This window comes from Triturus cristatus, chromosome 10, assembly GCF_964204655.1.
Source record: "Triturus cristatus chromosome 10, aTriCri1.1, whole genome shotgun sequence".
In the NCBI taxonomy this organism is placed as follows: domain Eukaryota; kingdom Metazoa; phylum Chordata; class Amphibia; order Caudata; family Salamandridae; genus Triturus; species Triturus cristatus.
Window position 1 is genome coordinate 1223271787 of NC_140593.1, and position 26603 is coordinate 1223298389.

The following is a 26603-nucleotide window of genomic DNA, read 5'->3' on the forward strand; positions in this document are numbered from 1 at the left end:
ACATGTTAAAGAAAAGCGCTTTTTTGAATGTTGAAGAGACTTTATCGTATTTTACCAGATGTTTGTTGTATGATTGACAAACAAACGTTTTCAGGGCTCGGCTCTTGGAAGAGCTGTAAGAGCCGAGCCAGGCCCGTGGCTCGGCTCGCCCTGTTCATGTGTTGCCTCGCCCACCTCTGTTCAGAAGTAAGGGCTTGCCTAGGAAGTCATTCTCTGCCCCGTAAAGCTTCAATCCCTCTCTCGCCCCTCTATCCCTTTCTCTTCTGTCTCTTCATCTCTCATCGTTCACTTCGTTCTCTCCTTTTTCACCACTTTTAATTTCATGCCCTCTTTTTTTCTCAAGCTCATCCCATGCTTTACTTCTCTCCCTCTCTAGCTCGCTCCCTCGTGCCCTCTCCTCTCTCCACCCCCTCTCCCTCTCCCTCTCTCAGTTTTCCCCTCAGCCGCCCCTTCTCTTACTTTAATTGGATGCGCTCTCAGTCAGTCCCGGCGCTCGCAGTCCGTGATTTACCGCATTGTTCTCTGCAGTGAATTTCTCGTCCGTCTCCTTTCTTCCCATAAACGAGGCTGACGGATGGCGTTCGGCTAATGCCGGTACTTCATTAAGCTAAAAGTGTGCTGCTGGCTGGCACGTGGGGCCCGCCCGAGTCCGACACCCGCCCACCAAGGGGCTGGCACCAGGATGGGCATTAAGAGAGCCTGTCGGTGGTGCCAGGCGGTGCCTTGCTGACATCAGCAGCAACAACAGTGTGTGTTCTGTGAGGTCGACGGTGGCCCACAGTGTTCAGTGATGTCATCAATGGCACCACGTCTTCCGTGACGTCAGTAGTGGCAGACCTGGTTCTGTCAGGTCAGCAGTGGTACAGCGTGTTCTGTGAGGTCATCAATGACACAGCGTGTACTGTGAGGTCATCATCAATGAACGACAGAACGTGTTCTGTGAAGTCATCGGTGTATTTCACTATGTACTATGTAGGGTTAGTAGGGACAAAGCATGTTCAGTAAGGCCATCAGTGCCAGTGACACAGTGTGTCAGTGATGTCAGCAGCATGTGAGTGGAAGACTGTATTCTGTAAGTGCTTGACAATGACACAGCGTATTTTGTGAGTTCACCAATGACAGCATGTTCTGTTAGGTCATCAATGACACAGCGTGTTCTGTTAGGTCATCAATGACACAGCGTGTTCTGTGAGGTCATCAATGATACAGCGTGTACTGTGAGGTCATCAATGACACAGCGTGTACTGTGAGGTCATCAATGACACAGCGTGTACTGTGAGGTCATCAATGACACAGTGTGTTCTGTGAGGTCATCAATGGTACAGCGTGTACTGTGAGGTCATCAATGACACAGCGTGTACTGTGAGGTCATCAATGACACAGCGTGTACTGTGAGCTCATCAATGACACAGCATGTTCAGTAAGGCCATCAATGACACAGTGTGTCAGTGATGTCAGCAGCATGTGAGTGGAAGACTGTAAGTGCTTCACAATAACACAGCGTATTTTGTAAGTTCGCCAATGACAGCGTGTTCTGTTAGGTAAATGATACAGCGTGTACTGTGAGCTCATCAATGACACAGCGTGTACTGTGAGCTCATCAATGACACAGAGTGTTCTGTGAGGTCATCAATGACACAGCGTGTTTTGTGAGGTCAGAATGACACAGCGTGTACTATGAGGTCATCAATGATACAGCGTGTGCTGTGAGGTCATCAATGACACAGCGTGTTCTGTGAGTACATCAGTGACACAGCGTGTTCTGTGAGGTCATCAATGAGTGATGCAGCATGTTCTGTGAGGTCATCAATGACACAGCGTGTTCTGTGAGGTCATCAATGACACAGCATGTTCTGTGAGGTCATCAATGAGTGATGCTGCATGTGCTGTGAGTACATCAGTGACACAGCGTGTTCTGTGAGGTCATCAATGACACAGCGTGTTCTGTGAGGTCATCAATGAGTGATGCAGAGTGTTCTGTGAGGTCATCAATGAGTGATGCAGCATGTTCTGTGAGGTCATCAATGACACAGCGTGTTCTGTGAGGTCATCAATGACACAGGTCATCAATGAGTGATGCTGCATGTGCTGTGAGTACATCAGTGACACTGAGTGTTCTGTGAGGTCATCAATGACACAGCGTGTTCTGTGAGGTCATCAATGAGTGATGCAGAGTGTTCTGTGAGGTCATCAATGACACAGCGTGTTCTGTGAGGTCATCAATGAGTGATGCAGCGTGTTCTGTGAGGTCATCAATGACACAGCGTGTTCTGTGAGCACATCAGTGACACAGCGTTGTCTGTGAGGTCATCAATGAGTGATGCAGCATGTTCTGTGAGGTCATCAATGAGTGATGCAGCATGTTCTGTGAGGTCATCAATGACACAGCGTGTTAGTGAGTACATCAGTGACACAGCGTGTTCTGTGAGGCCATCAATGACACAGCGTGTTCTGTGAGGTCATCAATGAGTGATGCAGCGTGTTCTGTGAGGTCATCAATGACACAGCGTGTTCTGTGAGGTCATCAATGACACAGCGTGTTCTGTGAGGTCATCAGTGAGTGATGCAGCGTGTTCTGTGAGTTCATCAATGACACATCCTGTTCTGTGATGTTATCAGTGACACATTGTGCTCTGTGGTGTTATCACTGAGATAGTGTGAGTACTCCACGAGGCTGTATTCTGCGAGTACTTCAAAGATAATTGCGTATTTTGCACATTTAGCAGTGAGATTTGGTCTTCAGTGCGACAGAGGCCCTGATTTAGAAGATCTTGGCAGACAGGTTACTCCTCACAACGGTGACGGATATCCCGTCGGCTGGAATATGAATCCCATTCTATCCTGTGGCATTTATAGCTCGGCGGACGGGACGTCCCTCGCCGCTGTGACGGAGTAACCCGTCCGCCATCAGGCGCCATGTTCCATGAGGCCGTGCTCTCAGCGGGAGATTCTACTTGGCGGGCAGCCAGAGGGGGTTTGAATTAATGGATGAGTCAATGAATGAAGCATTTTCTAAGCGCCCAGCTCCCCATGGTGAGTCCGTTGACAGGGAGAAGCCATCTTCTGCAACGCCTGAACACGGAGTGACGGGGCGCTGTCGGTCAGTCCTGAAGGTACTCGGCTCCATGGGGGTAGTCGGGTGGGGTAGCCGCTGACAAGCCACAAACCCACCTGTGTACCCCAATAATCGATGGCATTTCCGGGACCTGGTGAGCTATCGCTGAAGCCTGGGGGCTGTCCGTGAGTGTGTGGGGGGGGGGAGGGGGGGAGCTTTACATGTGAGCCTCGGACACCTGCACCGGAGGCAGGGGGGCACCCCATACTAACACGTCAGGCAGAGAATTAACATACATTATAAAGAAAAGGTGGAAGACAATTCAGAAGAAATTAGTTAATTGGGTGGGTACAAAATATCCCATTAACATGTGAAATACACCAGAGGAAATTTTGACTCTTTGGGCCGGACTCAAAAAAAGACAATTTCACATGTAAGGTGTGTTTTCATGCCCAGCAAACGTCGTGACTTACCAATGCAAGTTCACAGGTGAAATAAAGAGATTTACTCATGCATAATACCACCTCTGTACGGTGTAACATTTCACACTAGTGAATCTTTTCCAAGAGGCAGGGAGTGGGCGCTCCGGCACTGGTGCCATGAAAGTCTTACAACAAGCATTTACAATGCAACGGTCTCGGCATTGTTAAAGTTAGAGCTATTGGCATTGCTCATGACATTATTTTTGTTTATGTTTTTGTTTTTAAAACATGTAGAGAAACGTCATTGTTATTTACAATGTCAATAGCTTAATCAGTGTGTGTGTAGGTGGCTCTGTGTAGGTGGCTCTGTGTGGGTGGCTCTGTGTGTGTAGGTGGCTCTGTGTGTGGGTGCAAATGCAATAGGTCTCGCTTTTGAGGGTGATTAAGCTATTGACATTGTAAATAACAATGGCGTTTTTTTAAATGTCTTAAAAACATAAACAAAAATAATGTCATGAGCAATGCCAATAGCTCTAACTTTACCAATGCCGAGACCATTGCATTGTAAATGCTTGTTCTACTGTGCAACACACATTTGGAATACAAATGATGTACTGTTACAAACTCATAGTTAAACGTTCACATAGACGAAAGCCCTGAACCGCGGGTACATGCAATGTCTGCTTCCAGTAAGCTTTGCAGGGAGAAAGGAGACCGGGTCCAGAAAATGCTACTGAGAAAACTGGTGGCACCTAACAATGCAAACGTATACAAACACACATAGAAACACATACATATGTAAATGTGTTTGGAGGGCTCATTGTTTATCTGCTAAAGATAATTTCTGCTGGGGGGGGGGCGGGGGAGGGCTGCTTTCGATAAGAAGTATTTGGTCACTCCAGCTCGGAGCAATTATGTGTTTATGTTACAGCCATTCAAAGGTGGGCGTGTGGGGGCTTAAGTCTGGTGGAACGAATAATAGGACAGTCTAGTTGGGGTGGGGGTAGTAATGCAATTAAGAAGAGAGAGAACAATGGGCAGATAGAAAAATCCCCAATTTCCCTCAAGCCTCAATGGATTTTTGCTTCAGACACAACACGCATGTACGCAAATCATTATGGATTTATGTAAATACAGAGGGAGCCTGGTCTTTTATCAGGCCTTTTTATTCGTAGGACGAACCGCCTCTAAGGACAAGCGCAAAAATGAAATGTAGCTTCTAAAATGCAAGTGAGATATACTGAAGTCGAAATTTTTAGCAACGCAGTCAAGAAATGCAGTGTGATGGGTTCTGTACAGTGATACCGTAGCTACATATTATATATAGTGGAATAATGGAATGTAGGAGTAGGGTGGTTGACTACATCAGAGACACTCCTATGTGTATGTGCTGTTCATTTGTGGGCCTTATTAGATGCAACTCGATTAATAAATGGTGTTTTATATTAATCACTACGGCTGCTGTGATCTTCCATAAAAAAGTAATAAGTTCACCAGGACCATATAATTCATAACGGGTTCCGGAGAGGCATTTCATCTACCTGGCGGTGCCTACCTTATTCCCCGACTATCAAGAGAACTATTTTGCGGGAAAGTGAATACTGCTAAAACCAGAATAGAGGGCATTCTCTGGTAGTGTTCGTCCAGCACAAACGCCGCTCCCATGAGACACAATGAGATAAGTAACTGCTCTTCGGCTGCTGCCTTCTGCCCTGTAGTCACCTTCCCAGCCACGAATGGGCGTGGTCTTAACAGCGCATGTCTGCGCCCCCACAAGCCAGGCTCCCATGGTGCCAAGGGGCTGTCTGGACATGTCCGTGTGAGTGAGGGAAGCTGCGGAAGTTTCTGGAATACCCACAAACAACAAGCGACCATCACAGGACCTAAGGATTTGGAAGCACCAAAGTAAAGGCATATCTGCAGCAGACAAATGATGTCTCCGATATGCAATCTGGTGTTCCGGTGCAGACGTAAGCCAAAGGGCGACGATATGTTGGGTATCTGCACAGAAGTACTATTTATTCAGTTATACCTATATGATGTACCACTCACTGCATGCCTCGCAGTAGACCGGCTTATTTAAACACTTAACAAATTAGCCAGTGCACCATGGCCCGCAAAACTACCATGTCCATTTAATGGCCCCCCCTCACAGGGCAGCCCCAATAATAGAGAACGTCCATAGGCAAACACAAATTCTCCAAGTTACTCAGAACAGGACACGAATATAATGTTCACACTTCGTGTCCCTTCAAAACCCCCTGTCTACATCTCCGCTGTTTTTGGGGTACACACGATTTGTTTTATTTCAAAGGTAGCATGAGGTCTCGCCTATAAAGTTGGGGCTAACGTTGAGGCCACTTACATGTAATGGATAGGTGACCTAATTGACCGGAGCACAGAGGCTTGAGGTTGGAGATCGATGAAGGTTGCGGTGGGGCAAGATGAAAGGGCTTCAAATGAATTTCTTCTGGGATGATGATGCAAAGCAGGGCTGATGAAAAGTAGGGTTGGGCTAATGTCGAATTAGGAACAGTATGTGGCTCAGAAAGGTTTCGAGGTCTAGTGTTCAACTCAAAAGGGGGGCAGGGGGGGTAGTCTTGTTCCCCAACGGGTGTAAAGTAGCCATTCACGGTTTTCAAAATGCGGAAATTGGTAACCCTGTTGGTGGCGGCCCAGACCTTGGGGGCCTGGCCTGGGTGCTGTTCCAGGTGAGTTCGGGCGGGAGCGTAGTGGTAGAGGGGCCAATCGCTGTACGCTAATAGTCCTCGGCTCTCTCCAAGGACTGACTCTAGGGCCCAGCTGGGGTGTGGGGCGTTGCTGACCCCCCCCCCCCGTGAAACTCGGCTAAGCGAACATCCCCCGGTATCTTACCTGCTCCCTCGCCCGGAAATACTGGTCTCCCCCAGAGTCTCTGCACAGCAGACTGGGCGTACCGCCGCACTCGGCGGACGGAAGGGGTAGCAAAGGGCCTACGCGGCTGGGAAGCAGCTCCATGTCTCCGGCTCCGATCTCTACTTCAGACCGCGACTCTCTCCAAAGACTTGGGCCGCAACAGCTGCTTATACGTCTGCAAGTGGATTGTGACGTGTGCTGGATGTTTCACCAATCAAAAATAGAGAAGCAAGCGTACTTCACCAATCAGAGACGGTGACAACAGAAACCACTGACTTGACCCTTGTCTCTCACGTCTAGATTTGTCAATCAAAGCACCACAAAATTATGGGGTATGTAGTTTCATTGATTCTTTCAAACGATTACCTGAGTAACCGCTGTCCCACTGTAGTATTTTTTAATAATACATTTATATTGGTTTAAATGGCAACGGACCTCTACGTAAGAAAATGGCAACGGACCTCTACGTAAGACAACGGAGGTTTTGATTTCTCTGGACTCCACTGAATAAATATTAAAACCCGGGATTCGGCCTAAGCAGTCGCTACTGTTTGAAGTTTAAAGCAATATATAAAACAAGGCAGAGCAAAAGGCAAGCACACCACCGCCTTTCTCCGAGGCAGAGCAGAAATGCCTCGGAGAAACGCAGCGTCCTTTTCGGATTCGGGGGCGTGTTTGTCTTTTCTCTCCTCCAGCCATTGGCTGGAGGAGAGAATGAGACTTCTTGCAAAAAACACGCCCCCCGATCCGAAAAGGATGGGGCCTGATCGGAGTGACGGGACCTCTTCTCCAATGGCTGGCCAGCATTGAAGAGGCCAGCCAATGGAGAACAGGGGAGAAGAGGGGCGGGTTCAAGCCCCTCTTCTCCAAAACATTAAATCTCTCGACTTCCGGTTCTGCCTTCGGCAGACCGGATGGTCCCGAGACCTAACAAACACCAACCTATAAATATTACCTTATTCAGAAATTTCTCCAAGACCCATTTCCACACTAGAAACATTAAGCAATTTACTCCTACCAATCACAGGAGTTAATCCATTTCATAGCGAAACAGTAAAGGAACACCTTCAAGTGTGGTGGGGGGTGTAATGAAAGGGGGTGTAAAGAAAGGGGGTAAAATATTTTAAGCATGGGCAAACAATGTATACATGTAATGGCAAATGCACAAATGCAAAAGCATGTTTGCATCCGCGATGCAACACTATGTACCGCTGCACATGCAAGCGGGATTCACTCCCCCCAAGTGGGGACATTTACAGGTTTCTAGAAGTACTCTTGAAAAAATGTGAACATGAAAAAATGGTAAATCTGCAACTAATTGGGGGAGTAAACCCAACAGGGCAGATGTACTATTTTCTTAGGTCTCACTTACAGCTTTCAGCTGTCTGTTGCCGAAAGGCCTCCTGTGGGCAATGCCAACAACTTACAAGGGGCTTTGCGTCAGCCACTTGTTTGCCATCGGTTGGCTTTCTTCTTTTTCAGTGGCTTTCCTTCTCTTCTTATTTTTGTATCCCTCCTCTGGAGCACAGCTTCTTTACCCTCCTTCTGATTGGACGGCTTGAATCCCTCCACTGCTCGCAGTCAGGGGACTACTTTATCATTTCTGAGTTCAGCGCTCCTTGGGGTCACACGTTTCTTGCTCTCTCTCGTGTGCTGTTGCCCCCCTGAAACACCCACCTGTGCTCTGAATGTTGCTCCCCATTTCCCTCCTTGTCTGCAAATGTACAGCAAAGGGTGTAGTTTTGCTGAGATATTTATAAAAAGAAAACTCTGTTAGTTTATTTTTTTTCTCCCATATTTCACATATTGCATGAAAGCCAGGCCTTGGGACGGACACAAAGGCTTACAATGCTTCTATGGTACTGGGGGAGGAGCTGCGTCTGCACACAGTCCGCTGCCATTTGAGGCAGAAGGTGTACTTAGCGTGACTGTAAAGGGGATGTATTTTCTCCAGAAGGCCAGACAATTTGCTTGACGACCAAATCCCTGGAACATTTGTTTTAGCTCTGAGTGCTGTGAAGAGGTACACAGCTCTTAGCAGCGTTTCCCATGAAATCCTGATACGTTCTTATTCTTTTTAAATCTGTTCAGTTCCGTGAGTGAAAAGTGTTTGAAAATAAAGAATGCCGTTCATCAACATTGGGATATTTTGTTATCTGCTGTTCTCGCCCCTCCCAGGTTCCGCTGGACCCAGAACGGCACCCTCTACGACCCTCTCAGCGACCCGCGGGTGAAGACGAGGGAGGGCTCCGGCACTCTGGGTATCAAGAACAGCAACGGCCTCGCGATGAAGGTTTACCGCGGGACCTACCGCTGCTACGTCAGCAACGAGCTGGGCACCGCCATCTCCACCGAGATCAACCTCATCGCCGAAAGTAAGTGACGAGCAGTGGGGGCTGGGGCAAGGTCAGGACACTCACGTATGTCTTTGCGATTCAGGACGCAGGTGGTCACATGTTCTTAGAGTTACACAGTGAGCAGCATGCAGGGAGTCACGGGGTCTGAGTGTTACTCAGTGAGTTAGCAGCACACTCAGGGAGTCCCAGTGTTTCAGTGTTATTCATTGAGTTAGCAGCACACTCGCACACTCAGGGAACCCCAGGGTCTCAGTGTCATCCAGTGAGTTAGCAGCACACTCAGGGAACCCCAGGGCCGCAGTGTCATCCAGTGAGTTAGCAGCACACTCGCACACTCAGGGAACCCCAGGGTCTCAGTGTCATCCAGTGAGTTAGCAGCACACTCAGGGAACCCCAGGGCTGCAGTGTCATCCAGTGAGTTAGCAGCACACTCAGGGAACCCCAGGGTCTCAGTGTCATCCGGTGAGTTAGCAGCACACTCAGGGAACCCCAGGGTCTGAGTATTACTCAGTGAGTTAGCAGCACACTCAGGGCATCCCAGGGTCTGAGTATTACTCAGTGAGTTAGCAGCACACTCAGGGCATCCCAGGGTCTGAGTATTACTCAGTGAGTTAGCAGCACACTCAGGGCATCCCAGGGTCTGAGTGTTACTCAGTGAGTTAGCAGCACACTCAGGGAGCCCCAGGGTCTCAGTGTCATCCAGTGAGTTAGCAGTGATGATTTGAGCCTCACCTTCGCATGTTCTGCTGTAACCAGCATCCATCCCCAGGCCGCATTCCGCAGTTATGAAATGTTCTCGTTGCCATGGGAACCGTTTCCTTGGCTGGATGTGTGAGGATGATGTCATCTGGATGTGCTCTCTTGGGTGCACGGCGGCCTGGCCTTTTGGTGCATGATGTGTGCACGATGGCGCGCCTCTGCTGCTCTGCCTGTCACAGGTGTGAGGGGGGGGGCACCCCGGCGCTCTGCCCCTCACAATGATCGGTCTTTACGTATTCTTTACATCAGGAAGTCTCAGACCTGTGGGGAGAGATCTCAGCAGCTCCGAGCCCCCCCCCCCCCTCAACGCCCCCTCCCACCACCACAACCGGTGCTTGTAGAAGAACAAATGTAAGTTGAGGAAGGAGGCAGCTGAGCCCTGGTCATTCGGGGCCCTGGATGAGCACCAGGAGGGCGGGCTCCGTGTCAGATTTTCAGATTATCAACAAAAATAAGTATATTAATTTTATGTAGGTCGCCACTAGTTAGTTATAGCCAGGACCACGTTTCCATCGGAAATGGATAATTTGGTTGCCCTATCACTTTGGCGCGGTTTGACAAATCTTCATGAAACGTTCCCCAAAAATATCTTTTTTCACCTCAGCTCCTACCTGTAAAGATTTGGGGTAATCCTTCTTGAAGGCAGGAGGAGAGGGAGAGATAAAGGAGGGGTCCCAGGAGGCGTTTTCTCCATGCAGTCTTTCGTAGGATAATTAGAGGCGGCTACAGCCAAAATGGCTGAACGGAATGACACCAAATTTGGCAGAGAGCTAGATTTTGGCCCAGAAGGTGCATGTACTGTGCAGTGAGACGTATCGCGTAGTATTCAGTGGGCTGACAACCCGCCCACTGCACACCATTGGTGTTTTCGTTGTCACTCTCATATGCAGTCTTTTGATGGCTTCGCTCCTGCAGGCTTCCCTGCTGTTCTTGTGTTGGCTCCTCCCTGGAGCACGGACCAAGTGCATGTGTTATTCCTCATCTTTGTTCTCCCTAAACAAGGGTGATGAGTGCTTTCAAAAGATGCACTTTTATTTAAGTCGGGCTTTCTGTACAATTAATGAGTTCATGACACTGCATATATTTGCATGTCTCGGATATTTTACAACTTCTTATTTATGTTTCCACCCTCTCTGCGTCTCTATTGGTGCTTTTGCTACTTACACCCACAACTCTGCTACTCTACCCTACTCCACTCTACTCTATGCTACTCCCCGCTACACCACTCCACTCTATGCCATTCCCCTCTACATCACTCCCCTCTATGCCACTCCACTCTACACCACTCTACTCTATGCTACTCCCCGCTACACCACTCCACTCTATGCCATTCCCCTCTACATCACTCCCCTCTATGGCACTCCACTCTACACCACTCTACTCTATGCTATTCCCCTCTACACCACTCCACTCTATGCCATTCCCCTCTACATCACTCCCCTCTATGCCACTCCACTCTACACCACTCTACTCTATACCCCTCCACTCTACGCCACTTTACTCTATTTCACGCTACTGTATGCCACTCCACTCTACACCACTGTACTCTACACTACTTTATGTCACTCCACTCTACACCACTGTACTCTACACTACTTTATACCACTCCACTGTACTCTACACTACTCCACGCCACTGTACACCACTTTACTTTATGCCGCTTCTCTCTATACCACTCCATTCTACTCTACACCGTTCCAAGCCCCTGTACCCCACTGCACTCTAGGCCACTCTACTCTACGTCACTCACCATCACTCCCCCCCCCCACTATGTGCCACTGTATTCAAGGCCCCTCTACTCTACTCCATTCTAAGCACTCTACTCAAAGCCACTCTACTCAATGCCACACCAAAAACTAGCTCTACGCCAAACTGAAAGCATGTGGACACGGAACTACCCCCCTGATAAAAAAGATATTTACTTAGCTCAACTTAAGGAATATAAAAAATCCATCCAATCTACTTATTTTTCCTCAAAGATTCTGATCTCCACCAGTAAATCGAAATAAATATTTGCAATTGTCAATGAGCTGTCACAATAAAATCTATCCCGTCCTAGTCGCTCGGCACCTCTTTGAATACTTTTTTTATTGATAAAATCACTACGATTAAAGCCAGCATTCCTGCCAGCTGCGCTTATGAGGCATTACCAACGGGGCTGAGAAACACCTGCTCCCTTTGTCAATTCCCGGCGATCAGTACAGCCCTTTTGGAATTACTGATCAAAGTTAAATCTGGATCCCCTACGGATAGCTGCCTGCCTTACATTTTAAAAGAAGTTTTCACTGCAAACCCTGACCCTTCCGTCTCGGTCCTGAACGAGTCATTAGCACGGCTGTGTCCCTATAGCCTTCAAAACGCCATCATAGTTCCCCTTTAAAAAAATCGGGGCAGACCCCCTGATCCCGATTAACTACCGCCCCATATCCTTGCTTCCCTTTCTGGCCAAGGTATTAGAATCCCACGTAGCAAATCGCCTCAGCTCATTCATTGAACAGTCTCAATACATTGATCCACGCCAAGCAGGGTTTCGTCCCCCTCATTCAACTGAGGCAGTAATACTAAATGTGTCAGACAAACTAAGGCAGGAAGCTGACAAGGGCGCCGCGCAGGTTCTGGTGTTATTGGACTTATCCGCGGCATTTGACACGGTCGACCATGGAATCCTAGTGGACCGTGTCAGGGACGCAGGACTTCGAGGCTCGGTTCTCAGCTGTATTACATCCTTCTTGGAGGACCGTTCCCAGTCTGTTTGCCTCTCCCACTTTAATGCGCCTAATATGAAGTCATCTTGCGGAATGCCACAGGGATCTCCATTATTCCCGCACCTGTTCAACTTGTATCTACTCCCTCTGATTCTATCCTTAAGAGAAAGAAATGTGAGCACATTCAATTATGCAGATGATCTGCAACTAATATTTACCATCAACAACACACCCATTTCCACATTTGAATTTCAAGACACCATGGTGCACATCCGCAACTGGATGAACACCAACCATCTAAAGTTAAATCCAGGTAAAACCAAGCCGATCCTGATAGGTGGTGCTCGAAACCCTCAGAGCTCCCACTTCTGGCCACCCTACTATATGCCATTCTACTCAATGCCCCTCCACTCTACACCACTATACTCTACGCCACTCTATTCCACTGTACTACACTCTATGCCACACTACACTACTCTACTCTACCCCACTGCATGCTACACAGCTCCACACCAGTCCATCTGCACCACTCCACTCAATGCCACTCCATACTATGCCACCCTACTCTACTCCACTTTATGCCACTCCACTCTACACCACTATACTCTACGCCACTCTATTCCACTGTACTACACTCTATGCCACACTACACTACTCTACTCTACCCCACTGCATGCTACACAGCTCTACACCAGTCCATCTGCACCACTCCACTCAATGCCACTCCATACTATGCCACCCTACTCCACTTTATGCCACTCCACTCTACACCACTATACTCTACGCCACTCTACTACACTCTATGCCTCACTCCACCACACTACTCTACCCCACTGCATGCTACACAGCTCTACACCAGTCCATCTGCACCACTCCACAAAATGCCACTCCATACTATGCCACTCTACTCCACTTTATGCCACTCCACTCTACACCACTCCATTCTATGCTGATACACTGCACTCTACTTGACTCCATTCCACTCTATATTACTCCACTGCCCTCCGTTCTATGCCAGTCCACTCTACTCTGCTCGAAGCCACTCTACTGGGCTCCATTCTACGCCACTCTAAGCCACTCTATGCCGATCCACTCTATGCCACTCTACTCTGCGCTACTTTTCCCTACACCACATCACTATACTCTGCTCTACTCCGCTCCACGCCACTCCATTCTTCACCACTGTACTCTCTGCCACGCCACTCTACACCACTCCAGTGTTCGGCACTACACAACATTCTACCATTGGTGGCTCCTCCTCTTAGGTGTAGAAGCGTTGCCCCACTGCTCTTTGAGAAGTGCGAAAAATATAAAGAAAATGATAATAACGAGATCTTATCATTGTATTTTTCCTTGCGGGACTCGGAGTCAGGTCGCGTCGGCGGAGTGGGGCAGGCCTGAACTCGCCAGAGTAAGGAGTGGTTTGCACTCCCTAAGTGCAAAGTCATGCCCACTTAGCATGTTCTCCATCTGGCTTTGTTGCACAGCCCTCTGGAGAACATGACCAGGCTCCCTGGCACTCCCTGAGCAGCCAAACAGGCCGCTCAGACCAACCATGACGCTGCTCATGAGCGTTGTGATTGTCCGGGAGAACCTGGGATCCCGGCTGCTTCTTTTTCTGCTGCAGTGTTGAGTGAGGACGGAGGAGAGGCGGTGGCAGCCAAAGGTACATTTATTTAATTTATTTTTCTTCCCCTGCGCACCACCCTCATTCCGAGAGGGCCGCCACTACACTCTACTCAACTCCATTCCACTTTTTATTACCCTACTCTACTCCACTCCATTCTAAGTCACCCCACTCTACTCAACGCCACTCTACTCTATGCCATTCTACTCTATGCCAGTCTAGTCTACTCTATCCCACTCTACCCTACGCCACTCCACTCTATGCCACTCTACTCTTTTGTATGCCACTCCACTCTATGCCACTCCATGCCACATCATTCCACTCTTTGCCTCTCTACACCCTTCTTTTCGATGCCACTTTCTTCTATGTCACTCTACACCATGCCACTAACATTAAGACATGCTGAACTGCAGCCATGCTGCTGGACAACACAGCTAAAAGAGATTGGCAAAGTCAATAGCTCTACCAGAGGTGAGACCATTGGCAGTGCTTGTTGCGATCTGGTGTAACTCCGTTACGTAGTTTTAGAGAAATGAAGGTTCAAAGTGTATGTATATTTCATGTAACGAAGGATCTGTGGAGCCAACAGACCTAAAGATAACATATGATTGGCTGCCACCACATCAGCAAAGATGTGGCGGCAGCCATTTTATAACTTGGGGACTCAGTCCCCTGCTGTCCTTGAAAAATAATTAATAAAAACATACCCAGGAGTGTGCGAGCAGATACCCTGCCCCTCAAAATCTGGTATGGGAAGGTACCAGAGAGCCAAAACATTTTTTTAACTGTACCATGGATCTGCAAAGGATCCGTGGATCCTCCGCGCCGATAAAAATAAAATGGGGGTGCTTACAACCTGTTGAAAAATAAGCACCCCGGAATGGATCAGGGCCCTGGGGGTCGGAAGTGTGTATTTTCTGGGGGGAGGAACCATTTTTAGGCCCCATAACCAGGACACTTTGGTTGACACGGGACATTGCCATTCGACCTACCCTCCTCTAGACTGCCTGTAGTCTACAGGCAGTCCGGAGTTCGGTAGGTCAAGCGTCAATGTCCCGCGTCAACCAAAGTGTCCCGTAGTCTCACCGAGACCCTCCGCCTTGCCTAAAGGGCTATTTCCTGCTCACCTTTGGGTGGAATCATTTTACTGCAACCATTCAGGTGCAGTATTGTACTTGTTCAGTGGCTTCCCTTTACTTGAAAGGGGGTCCCCTGCCCCCCAAAAAAGGGGGTAAGAATTATCTGTTATTTTTGGTCCTGATGAAATGCTGACAGACCCGTAGGGAAATGTAGGCATGAAACATGTCGACCTAACCTTAACTGTAGCTGTCACGGTACATTCTTCCTGAAGGATAGCACCACTGTTTTTGTTTAGTCTTGGTACCCCTGCCCCATAAATAAAACATTTTTTGGGGGTACCTGAATCTATTTTAGACACACTTCACTCTTTATTAGACTCCTTTCTGCTCAGTCCCCCCTCATGTATTCACCCAAACGGCATATACGGATCAAAAGATCTCCGATAAAGAGCCCCCAGGCCCGTCAGGCATTGCAGCACCGGCCAGGCGAGGAGCACCCAATGATGAAGCATGACACCCCAAGAGGTGTGTGAGGGCATTAAGATCTGACCTTCTGGTCCTCCTGTGACCAAATTGGCCAGTTTTGTGATTTCACCACCTTGCGATCCCTTTGCTTATGAGGAATTTCCTAAAGGGACAGGAGTTTCTGAAGTTTAAATATGTTTAAAGTACGCATTTCCTTGTCTTTAGGGAAATTTTTATTCAGAGACAGAAAGTCACGCTGGAGAATCATTATATATTGCTATTTCATTTATTTATTTCGCTGGCAAATGTTTTTTGTTTGTCCAAAGGCTCATGGTGCTTTTGACACAAACCTGCACCTTGTTACTTATCTTGTGAACGGCCCAGTCTTTAGCTATCTACGTGTCGAAAGGTGGCTGCCCTGGTAGCACCGGTCAGCTTCTAGATAGTTCCAGAAGGTGGCTTCCTGGATGCCAAAAGCCCTGGCACCAGCCAGAACTTTCAAGAAGGGTCTGTCCTTCACCAGCTTGGCATCTGCAGATGGTTGGTGCCGTGGTCCAGTTAACCCCTGTTGGCATGGATGCCCCCAGCGTATGTGCTCCCAGGTACACCTGAAGTTGTGTGCACCTAGTGTATCATAGACAGGGGTGGGTTTTAATCCCGCTCTGCCGGCAGAGTTTGCAGAGTTTTGCCCATTCCGCATTCCGCTTGGAACGAGCTGTAGTGTTTACCGCTCAAGCACGTCTGCCGGTAGCACTACTGCTGGGGCGCATGTCTTGTGCCCCCTTGCAGGAATGCAAGTATTTCTCTGCAGGAGTCTAAGGGTGTTACTTTCACACATGTGATACACTTCTGCTCCAGGGCATGGAGGTATTCCCATACCTCATCACCGGAATCAGGTATAAAAGTGTGTGGTTGTAGCCTCGATTTGTGCTCATGTTCCCATCACAGGAGAGTATAGCTGTGCAGCTTTCACTTTCACAGGGATGACGGTCACACCTTCTTGAGTGTGCAGGTGTGGCTCTCTCACAGATGTGCATGGATTGCCCGCTGACGCATGCATTCCTGACATACTTATATATGCACGTATTGTCCTCACTAGGTGTGCTGGTGTGACCATCACAGGTGTGCACCAGTCACACTCAAATTGATGCCAGTTTGGCCTAGATAAGGGTAGGTATCATCGACTCTATAGGCAGGTATGTCCCTTACATGAAGGCAGGTACAACCTCTGTCGACATGCAGTTACTGCCCTCAAACCTGTGAGGTTTGCAGGTCTGATGCCAACAAGTGGACCTGTGTCTCTCCCATAGGGATGCAGGTGTGTACGAGATGTATGGACACAAGATGTTCAGATGTGGCTTTCTAGGGGATGCCTCAAATGGGTATTATGTGTCCTCAAGAGGATTATATAGGTGCTGTTGACGTTGGTGTGAGATCTCAAACCCAGAGGTATGCAGGGCTGGCCTCTGTAAATGTATGCAGGGTATTCAGGCTTGGCCCTTCATGCCATGCAGCTGCACCCCACAATGATGCAGGTCTGGTCTCACTGTGATGCAGGCAGGGCCTTTCAATGTGTGCAGGGTTCACCTCCACAAAGAATGCAGGTGTTAGGATGACAGTGTGCAGGGATCCCCCTCGGTGGTCAAGTCCCCGGCTCGTCCTAGTTGCCTCATGGTATTTACAGAGAGGTGGCATCCGTTTATTTACAGCACTTCGAATTTAAACACTTAAAGTACTAAACACGTATGGGCCTGAGTCACAAAGTAAAAGTTAGACCTTAGGTCTAAACTTAGACGACAAGTCTAACTTTACTAGTTTTGCATATACACAAAGGTAAGTTATAAGTAGTATCTCTACGTCTGCACTCGAGGAGATCCTGCCCGGAGAGCGGAAACTCTGCCAAGTACAGATGTAAAGATACTACTCGTAACTTCCCTTTGTGAATACCGGTCATAGACTTTTGGTCTAAGTTTACCTTTAGGAATCGGGCCTATGTAATTATAGAAGTTATCCGATGCCCACAGCCTTTAAAACGTGACCCTATATGCTTAACCATTTACCCTTTAAGCTGTCCCAAAGCCCTATAACTATACCCCTGTACACTTGACTCTCTACCCCTAACCCCATACTCTTATACCCTTTGCTGTACACCTTACAGCCTATACCCCAGACCCTTAACCCTAACTCTGTAGACTTGATCATGTCACCCCTTTTATAGAGTCCGTATTTTAATATGTTTTGTGAACAAGCACTTTGAAAAGTCTGCCTTTTTTGTAGTATTTATTTTAGAATGAATAATCGGAAAGTGTTATTTTTATTCCTGGGCGGAGTTCGTGGAGTTCCTCATTGCAGAACTTTGTGAAGTGACCACAAATCTCTGCCGTGTTACGTGGAGTTCCGCAAAAGACGTAGTACATTTGGTCATGCAGTTCCCGTTGTTTTTCAGTGCCAGAGGTTGTCCGCGAACAGCACCATACGTAGCGCAAGAAGCGCAGCTTCTTAGTTTGCTGTGCGGGAAGCTTTTCTACCCGAGCGGCAGCTTTCTCAATGCAAATGGAAGGTTTCTCAATGGGAACAGTCGCGACTATCCATGACCGCCTGCTTTGAGAAATCTGGATTTTCCTTGCTCGCGCTCACCAAAATGACATTGGCGAGTGCGAGCAAAGAAAAAACTATGCTATGTTACGCTGAGTTATATGGAACTCTGTGTTCCCCGTGGAGCGCGGAGAGCGGAAAACTCAGCAAACTGAGCGACCACAGCGGAGTTCACTGCGCAGGCCTAGTTATTTTTCAAAGTGGTATTTTTGGAGTTTTGAGGCAATACACATGTTCCCAGCATTACTTTTCTTGTGTATTCTTAAACTTACTTCTGACCACTTCTCTCCCCAGGCACCCCCACGTGGCAGAAAGAAGTGGTTCGAGAGTTCAAGGTGGAAGAGGGGAAGTCGGTGGTCCTGCCTTGCAACCCCCCAGTCAGTGCCCTCCCTCCTCGGATCATCTGGATGAATATCAGTGAGTAGCCCTGCCCTCTCCCTCCACCCCCCTCTAATGCTGCAGCCCAGTTCTGCAGGCCGCCTAGAACACAGGCGCGGCAATGGGATTTGTGAACGCGCTCGAGAGCAGGAAAGGGATTGGCTGTCACCCTCTAGACCTAGGACAGGGATTGGCTGGGATTGGCTGTCACCCTGTAGACCTAGGACAGGGATTGGATATCACCGGGCAGAGGTAGAAAGGGGACAGGCCGTCAGCCTGCAGGGCCATCACCGGCCTGCAGGGGAAGGAATTAGGGTTGTATAAAATTAGCGTATTTCGCTTTCATGTGCTTATGCTAAAGTCTGCAAATCCACAGGAAATGCAAATTAGTAATTTAGCGATATGTCTTATCCACTTTTGCATGTGTGCAAGAACAGATGACAAAACAGCACATGCTACTTGAAGGCCCCTCATATATATGAATCTATTGTTTGTTTCTATACGTGGTCGTCCTTTGTGGTTTTACTATACTCTAAATCTTGCATCATTTGTTAAAATGCCACCCTTGGCCAAGGTCTGTCTGCGCTGAAATCCATTGGGTGTAAAGTTACCACGACGCCATCATTCTTTGAAATAAATGTATTCGAGTTCGTACTGGGACGAGCCCTGTCTTCTTAGCGAGATATGTTGAATGCGGAGGATATATGAATGTGTTCCCTGCGTGAGCACCGTCTCTGAGAGGACTGAGGTGCGATGGGTATAGTTCTGAGGTGTCTCGATATATCTATGGGCTGCAATATATTCAGGTCTCTTGATTCTTTTAGGGCTGCAGCAACTTTACTAGTGCATTTTGTGAATAGCGGTGGTCTTACTCTTGTGTGGGTTTGTATTTTGTCTTAGCATGTCCCTCTCAAAGTCCTCCTTACATTTCCACAGACCCACCCATTTTTTAATACATTTCCCACATTTTCCTACCATCCCTCGGTCCATCTTACATTTAATACAAGATTGGATACCCATGTGTGCGGAGATCTCCGCAAAGAAAAGACGAGAGAAGCGCAGGTGGAGTTCTCCTCCCGTCGCTTTGTGAATGGCATTTTGTAGTGTGTGAGCAGTGCTACCGGTGGGATACTTTAAGTGTGACAAAATGCAGGGCCCGAATCACAAGGGTAAACTTAGACCAAAGCTCTAAGGGCCCGAGTCACAAAGGTAAACTTAGACCAAAGCTCTAAGGACCCGAGTCACAAAGGTAAACTTAGACCAAAGCTCTAAGGGCCCGAGTCGCAAAGGTAAACTTAGACCAAAGCTCTAAGGGCCCGAGTCACAAAGGTAAACTTAGACCAAAGCTCTAAGGGCCCGAGTCACAAAGGTAAACTTAGACCAAAGCTCTAAGGGCCCGAGTCACAGTGGTAAACTTAGGGCCCGAATCACAAGGGTAAACTTAGACCAAAGCTCTAAGGGCCCGAGTCGCAAAGGTAAACTTAGACCAAAGCTCTAAGGGCCCGAGTCACAAAGGTAAACTTAGACCAAAGCTCTAAGGGCCCGAGTCACAAAGGTAAACTTAGACCAAAGCTCTAAGGGCCCGAGTCACAGTGGTAAACTTAGGGCCCGAATCACAAGGGTAAACTTAGACCAAAGCTCTAAGGGCCCGAGTCGCAAAGGTAAACTTAGACCAAAGCTCTAAGGGCCCGAGTCACAAAGGTAAACTTAGACCAAAGCTCTAAGGGCCCGAGTCACAAAGGTAAACTTAGACCAAAGCTCTAAGGGCCCGAGTCACAGTGGTAAACTTAGGGCCCGAATCACAAGGGTAAACTTAGACCAAAGCTCTAAGGGCCCGAGTCACAAAGGTAAACTGAGGTGTTTGGAAGTTCACAAAAGGCGTTTAAGAGTACTATCTAGCTGACTACCCAGACACCCCTGGGTATCAGTGCGCTTTATAAATCATAATTTAATTTCACTGCTATCATTAGGTCCGCACTTGGGACGGAGTTCTGTCCCGAGTGCGGACATAAAGGTGGTATTCGTAAATGCCCTTTGTGAATTCACAAAGACATAAACTTGGACGTTTGCTCTAAGTTTAGACCAAACGCCTCGTTTATGTTTGTGAATCGGGCACAACGTTTACAACTTTCGGTATCCACATAGGTAAGTTATGAGTAGTATCTTATGTCGCACTCTGTCGTGGAATTGTAGTGGAATCTCCCCACTCAGGGCGAAGTGCGGATATAAAGATACTAGTAGTAGTAAAGTTAGACGTTTGCTCTAAACTTAGACCAAAAGTCTCACTTTACCATTGTGAATCAGGCCTTATGTCTCTCCTGTTTTCGCCTGTTGCTGGTTGCTTGTTGTCTGTTGTCCCGCCCGCCGTTTCATCTTTTCTTCTCTCTTGTTCAACATCGCCTCTTATTTCCCAGTCGGATCAATACTTTTTTCTCCTGCCTTACTCCAGAGTTACTCCACATCACCCAGGATGAACGTGTGTCGATGGGACTCAATGGGAAGCTGTACTTTGCCAATGTGGTAGCCAACGACAGCCAGCCAGACTACATATGCCACGCCCACTTCATACAGGCGCGCACCATCATCCAGAAGGAGCCAATCAGGCTGCAGGTTATCCCGAGTAAGTTTGCGTTCAATCTTCGACACTTCTGGTTGGGTAAGGACCCATAGCGTGTTCATTATCTGAAGCCTCTCGGTAGTGGTGAGTGATTTCACCTCCTTTCCGTCATGAAATGTGGTTACATTTTACATACATTCTGTGAAACGTAACATACAAGAATGACTCGAAGTGGGAGTTGTCCAGATCTTCCATGAAATGTCAGAAGTGCAGACCTCCTATAGAGCAGTCATGTGAGAAAATGACAGGAATGTGGTTCAAGCACAGTGTGCAATGGGGAGTTTTTTTATAAACATAAGCCAGTCTTCTGCAAGCAGAAAATGACTGAAAATCGCATAATTCAAAGTATAGTGAATTTTAAAAATGTTGTGACATACAAAATTAATACATTACTAGAGCGTAATTCAAAGTTTACATATGTGTAGTCTTTAGACTCCTTACACGGCAGGCAATGCACCTGCTGTGTGCGGCAGCAGACTCTGTTCACTGCAAACAATTCATAATAGAGACAATAAATAGAATCTAGGGGGAGTGAACTTTACATTTCACCCTTGAAGTTTTGTAAAGTTTGCATATCTTGTCAGTTTGCCAAAAGATTCCATACATGTGAAAATCACTACTGCAGAAACGTTTTCACCCCAAAATAGTTCTTCTGTGAAAGTTTTTTTTAGAGTTTTTTTCGGGGATTCCCTCTTATAGCCTTTGTTTTTTTAATATGTTTTTGCACCTTTGCAACTTTTGCCAACAAGGTGAAGCCTGCAAAGATCTGAAAACAACACCACAACGTATGTAAAGAAATGCATATATACATTGGGTTTTTTATAGGAGCTGTGTATTTTGCAGCTGCTTCAGAGCGCTAGATGAGGCTTTGTGACGTGTCCAGAACCCTAGCTGACATTTCTGTTTGAGAGAGTGGTCTGTAACTCTGTTATAGGTTGCCTGGAATAAAACCTTGGGTGTGATCTCCCTCGGAAGGTGTGTGAAGCCCCGGGAGAGGCCTTGAAGGGGTTAACGTGCACTCGTTTCACGCATGGGCTTTGTGTATGAGTGTCAGTGAGTTCCTTCATTTACAAGTTGTCCCTCTGTCCCTTCTCCTTTCTGCAGCCAACTCTGTGAAGTTCCAGGAGCCCCGGTTCCTGATGCCGCTGGGGTCCAGCAGCTCACATCTGGCGCTGAGAGGGTCCCCGCTGCAGCTGGAGTGCATTGCAGAAGGATAGTAAGTGTGCACCGCCACGGCTGGTGTGGGTAACACACTCTCCCTAGGCTGCGTCTATGGGCGTTTGTGGACTGAGCCATGTACGTCTCAGTACTCATGGTTGCATTGGTTTACCCGAGTGGTCACGAGATTGGGGTCCAGAAAGCTTCAACATTTGGGGAAATTGGACAATTGTCTTGGCATGAAGTTGGCACCGAGTGTCTGAGCTACAAACTGTTTGAGCTGTTCTCACGAATCATGTCACGTGTTGTGTGTAGAGTGATGTTTCTGAACCCAGAGCTCTACGCCTGGCTTGGAAACAAGGTAGGACCCCCCTGAAGGCACCCCAAAGCTGGTCTCATGTCATCTGAAATCTTAGGGCCACACTGTAGGACAGCTGGACACGTCACGAGAGTCACAGACCTACAGTACCTTTGTGTGTAATCAGCGCACTTTCACCCTCACACACCCTGTTAGCGCTGGGAAGCCCGTTTCTGGGCAGCCATGCGCTCTGCAAGAAACTGTTACATACCAGTACATACGTCACTCAAGTATAAACCCCATACATCTGTTTGTGAACTGGCAAACATGCTGAAAGTCTGCTGCTGTCTTGCCCCAGTGCTGCTGGCCCGATTGCGAACGCAGAGAAAAGCGATTCTAATCTTGAATATAGCGCAGGGAATGTCAAGATATCAAGAGACCCTAATATCATACCCAAGATCTTGAAAGATAAAAGCATGCATGGAAGTACAGATTCACTAGGCTTAACTCCACTTCTAGGTACCTGGAGGATACATGCATGGTCCCGGTACATGTATGTGGAGTTGCGAGTAGACAACCTGTGAACATCTCAATATTTTGGATGTGATATTTACGACATAATCGGTGTCACTTGAATTATTCGGCAGGAGAGGGCCAAATTATGCTGAAAAGCGTACTAAATTATGCGACAAGAATTATGAGGTGTAATGCGGCACAATTTCTGATAGTATCACTTCATTATTTTGTCATTTTCACACTTTTTAACTCTGTCCGGGCATTGGCTGCCCCTCATTAGTACCAGTTTCACACCTAAACACAGAAATGAGCAACAAAAAGGTGACCCGTTGTTAGACGGACCGGGAGGGTCGGCCGAGGACAAGGGGAGAGGTCTCCGGGGAGAGCCGTCTCCAGCGATCGTACAGATGAATAACTTCCCCCCCACAGATATACACCACACAAGGATAGGATTTAACGTTCTTTATAGGTGATTTCTTAAGGTACGATGAAATGGTACAAGGAGGTCTGGACTCAGGGGTCCCCTCGATTCTAGTCTCTTGGTTTGGGAAAAGGGGGTAGCGGGACAGTCTGGTTACCAATCTGGTAGCTGAGATGGTATGGTGGATAGCTCACAATCCTCGAGCTCGGTGTTCTAGCTTGGACGGGCCGCTGCAGCGCCAGCAGGTCCCGGTGAGGGTGGTCGTTACACGGTCCGCGGCAGCGCCAGCAGGTCCCGATGAAGGTGGTCGTTACACGGTCCGCGGCAGCGCCAGCAGGTCCCGATGAAGGTGGTCGTTACACGGTCCGCGGCAGCGCCAGCAGGTCCCGATGAAGGTGGTCGTTACAACGGTCCGCGGCAGCGCCAGCAGGTCCCGACGAGGATGGATGATGCAGAAGGCCGCGGCAGCGCCAGCAGGCAGGACGATATTTCACAAGGCAGGGCTACGGCAGCGCCAGTAGTCCGTCAAGGCTGAGTTCTTCTCGGTGTCTCTCGACTCCAGGATACAACTGCCTTCCTGCTCTGGAGCTGCCCTAGTTATAGGTCTGGCGCCCTTTGATGTCCGGACCCTCGCACTTGGAGGTCGGGGGGTCCGGGATGAGGGAGTCCAGACACCCAGCAGGGGGTGGAGCCAGCGCCTGGGGGAGCTGGAGGGCGATCGGCACCTGGCAGGGGAGAGCCATCGACACTTCTTTCTCCCACTGACCTGCCAAGTGGTCCGTTCACCTCCTGGGTGGATGGTGGTGCCGGGATGTCGGGGCCGGGCCAGGCCCAGGGTTAGGGTCGAGCTGAGGCCACGCGGCCTCGTGGCGCAGTGTCCAAGATGGCGGCTGATCCGGCCGGGGGAGCCGGTAGTGGTTCGGCCCCATGATACATGGCTGTCCGGGGGCAGGAGTTCCGTTGGGAGACGGGGTGCGGGTTGCCCTTGTGGGTAACACCTGGGAGTCCGGGGCTTGGGCCTTGTCATGCGGGGAGGGAGCAAGCCCTTCATGTGGCCTGTCCAACATGCGTCCCCCCCAGCTGAAGGCGGGGAGAGTCACCCATCCTCTTGGGGACTCTCCTCGTCGAGGCGGAAAAAGCGTGACAGGCCATCTGTGTTGGCGTGGTCTTGGCCCGGTCGATGTTCCACAGTGAAGTCCATCCCCTGCAAGGAGATGGACCAGCGCAATAGTTTTGGATTTTCCCCCCGCATCTGCATTAGCCACTGCAGGGGTCGATGATCGGTTTGCACCCGGAAGTGGGTACCGAAGAGATAGGGCCGGAGCTTTTTGAGGGCCCACACTACTGCGAAGGCCTCCCTCTCGATTGTGCTCCAGCGCTGTTCTCGGGCCAGGAGGCGTCTGCTGATGAAGGCCACCGGCTGGTCAAGACCCTCGGGGTTCAGCTGGGAGAGAACCGCCCCGATGCCGTGGTCGGAGGCGTCCGTTTGCACAATGAATTCCCGACTGTAATCGGGGGCCTGGAGCACAGGGGCGGTGCACAGGGCGGCTTTCAGCTTCTCGAAGGCCGCTTGACAGTCGGGGGTCCAGTTAATCTTCTTCGGGTGGTTTTTGGACGTGAGACCCGTGAGGGGCCCCACAATGCTGCCATAGTCCCTCACGAACCGCCGGTAGTAGCCGGTGAGTCCCAAGAAGGCTCGGACCTCGGTCTGCGTGACTGGGGGTTGCCAGGACTGGATGGCAGCAATTTTGAGTTGCAGAGGGGCCACCAGACCGCTTCCCACCTGGTGTCCGAGGTAGGTCACGGACCCCTGACCAATTTGGCACTTGCCGGCCTTGATTGTGAGGCCGGCCCGCTGGAGGGCTTGCAGGACCTCTCGGAGGTGGTGGAGGTGGTCGGACCAGTGGCGGCTGTATACAGCGATGTCGTCCAGGTAGGCGGCGCTGAACTCTTCGAGCCCCGCCAAGACCTGGTTCACTAGACGCTGAAAAGTAGCTGGGGCATTCTTCATGCCGAAGGGCATGACCTTGAAGTGGTAGTGGCCATCGGGGGTAGAAAAGGCGGACCGTTCTTGGGCCCGGGGTGTGAGACCGATCTGCCAGTAGCCCGCTGTCAGGTCGAAGATGCTGAGGTAGCGGGTGGCCCCCATGCGGTCGATCAATTCCTCCGCTCGGGGGATGGGATGAGCGTCGGTCCTGGTGACAGCGTTCAAGCCCCGATAGTCGACGCAGAATCGGAGTTCAGGAGTGGTGCCGGGGGCAGCGGCTTTGGGGACCAGCACGACCGGGCTGGCCCAGGGGCTGTCCGAGGGCTCGATGACCCCGAGCGTGAGCATCTTGGACACTTCCTCTTGGATGCAGGCCCGCACCCGATCTGGTACGCGGTAGGCCCGGTGTCGGATAGGGGGACTGTCCTCAGTGTCCACGTCGTGCAAGCACCAGGGGGTGATCCCTGGGGTGAGGGAAAACAGAGTAGCAAACTGCAGCAGGAGGTCCCGGCAGCCCTGGCGTTGCTCTGGGGTGAGGGCATCGGAGAGCCGGACCCCGTCCACGGAACCGTCTTTCTCCTGAGTCTTCAGGAGATCAGGGAGAGGCTCAGAGTCTTCTTCCGCCCCACTGTCTGTAGCCATCAGGAGGCTGAGTTCCGAGCGCACAAAGTGGGGTTTGAGTCTGTTGGTGTGGAGGACCCGGAGGGGGTTCCGGGGAGACTCCATATCGATGAGATAGGTGACGGGGCTCTTGCGTTCGACCACTTTGAAGGGCCCCGTCCACTTGTCTTGCAAGGCACATGGTTCGGTGGGGGACATCACCCACACTTGTTGACCAGGTTCGAATTCGACGGAGGAGGCATTCTGATCGTACCATTTTTTCATGTCCTCCTGACTGGCCTCAAGATTCGCTTTTGCCATTTCCCTGAATCGCCGGGTCTGATTGCGTAGTGCCAGGAGGTACTTGAAGACGTCTGGAGGGGTCTTTAGGGGGGCCATCTCCCAACCTTCTTTGACTAGGCTGAGAGGCCCTCGCACAGGGTGCCCGTACAGGAGTTCGAAAGGGCTAAAACCGAGGGACTTCTGGGGAACTTCTCGATAGGCGAAGAGGAGGCACGGAAGTAGTACATCCCACTGGCGACGGAGGGGCTCTTCCAATCCCCCAATCATTCCCTTGAGTGTGCGGTTGAATCGCTCAACTAGTCCGTTCCCTTGAGGATGATAGGGGGTCGTGAATCGGTAGGTGACCCCGCACTGTTGCCAGAGGGA

The 26603-nt window shown here is 49.5% G+C and overlaps 1 protein-coding gene across 4 annotated transcripts in view; it reads left to right on the top strand.

The window, feature by feature from the left end:
- L1CAM (L1 cell adhesion molecule) overlaps positions 1 to 26603 on the top strand; it is a 729162-nt gene that overhangs the window by 569767 nt on the left and 132792 nt on the right. For all 4 annotated transcript variants that reach the window (XM_085629771.1, XM_085629773.1, XM_085629772.1 and 1 more), the window contains 4 exons: positions 8551 to 8747; positions 18254 to 18376; positions 20787 to 20957; positions 22059 to 22170. In XM_085629771.1, coding sequence (XP_085485897.1) covers positions 8551 to 8747; positions 18254 to 18376; positions 20787 to 20957; positions 22059 to 22170 — 603 coding nt within the window. The remainder of the gene's footprint in view (positions 1 to 8550; positions 8748 to 18253; positions 18377 to 20786; positions 20958 to 22058; positions 22171 to 26603) is intronic.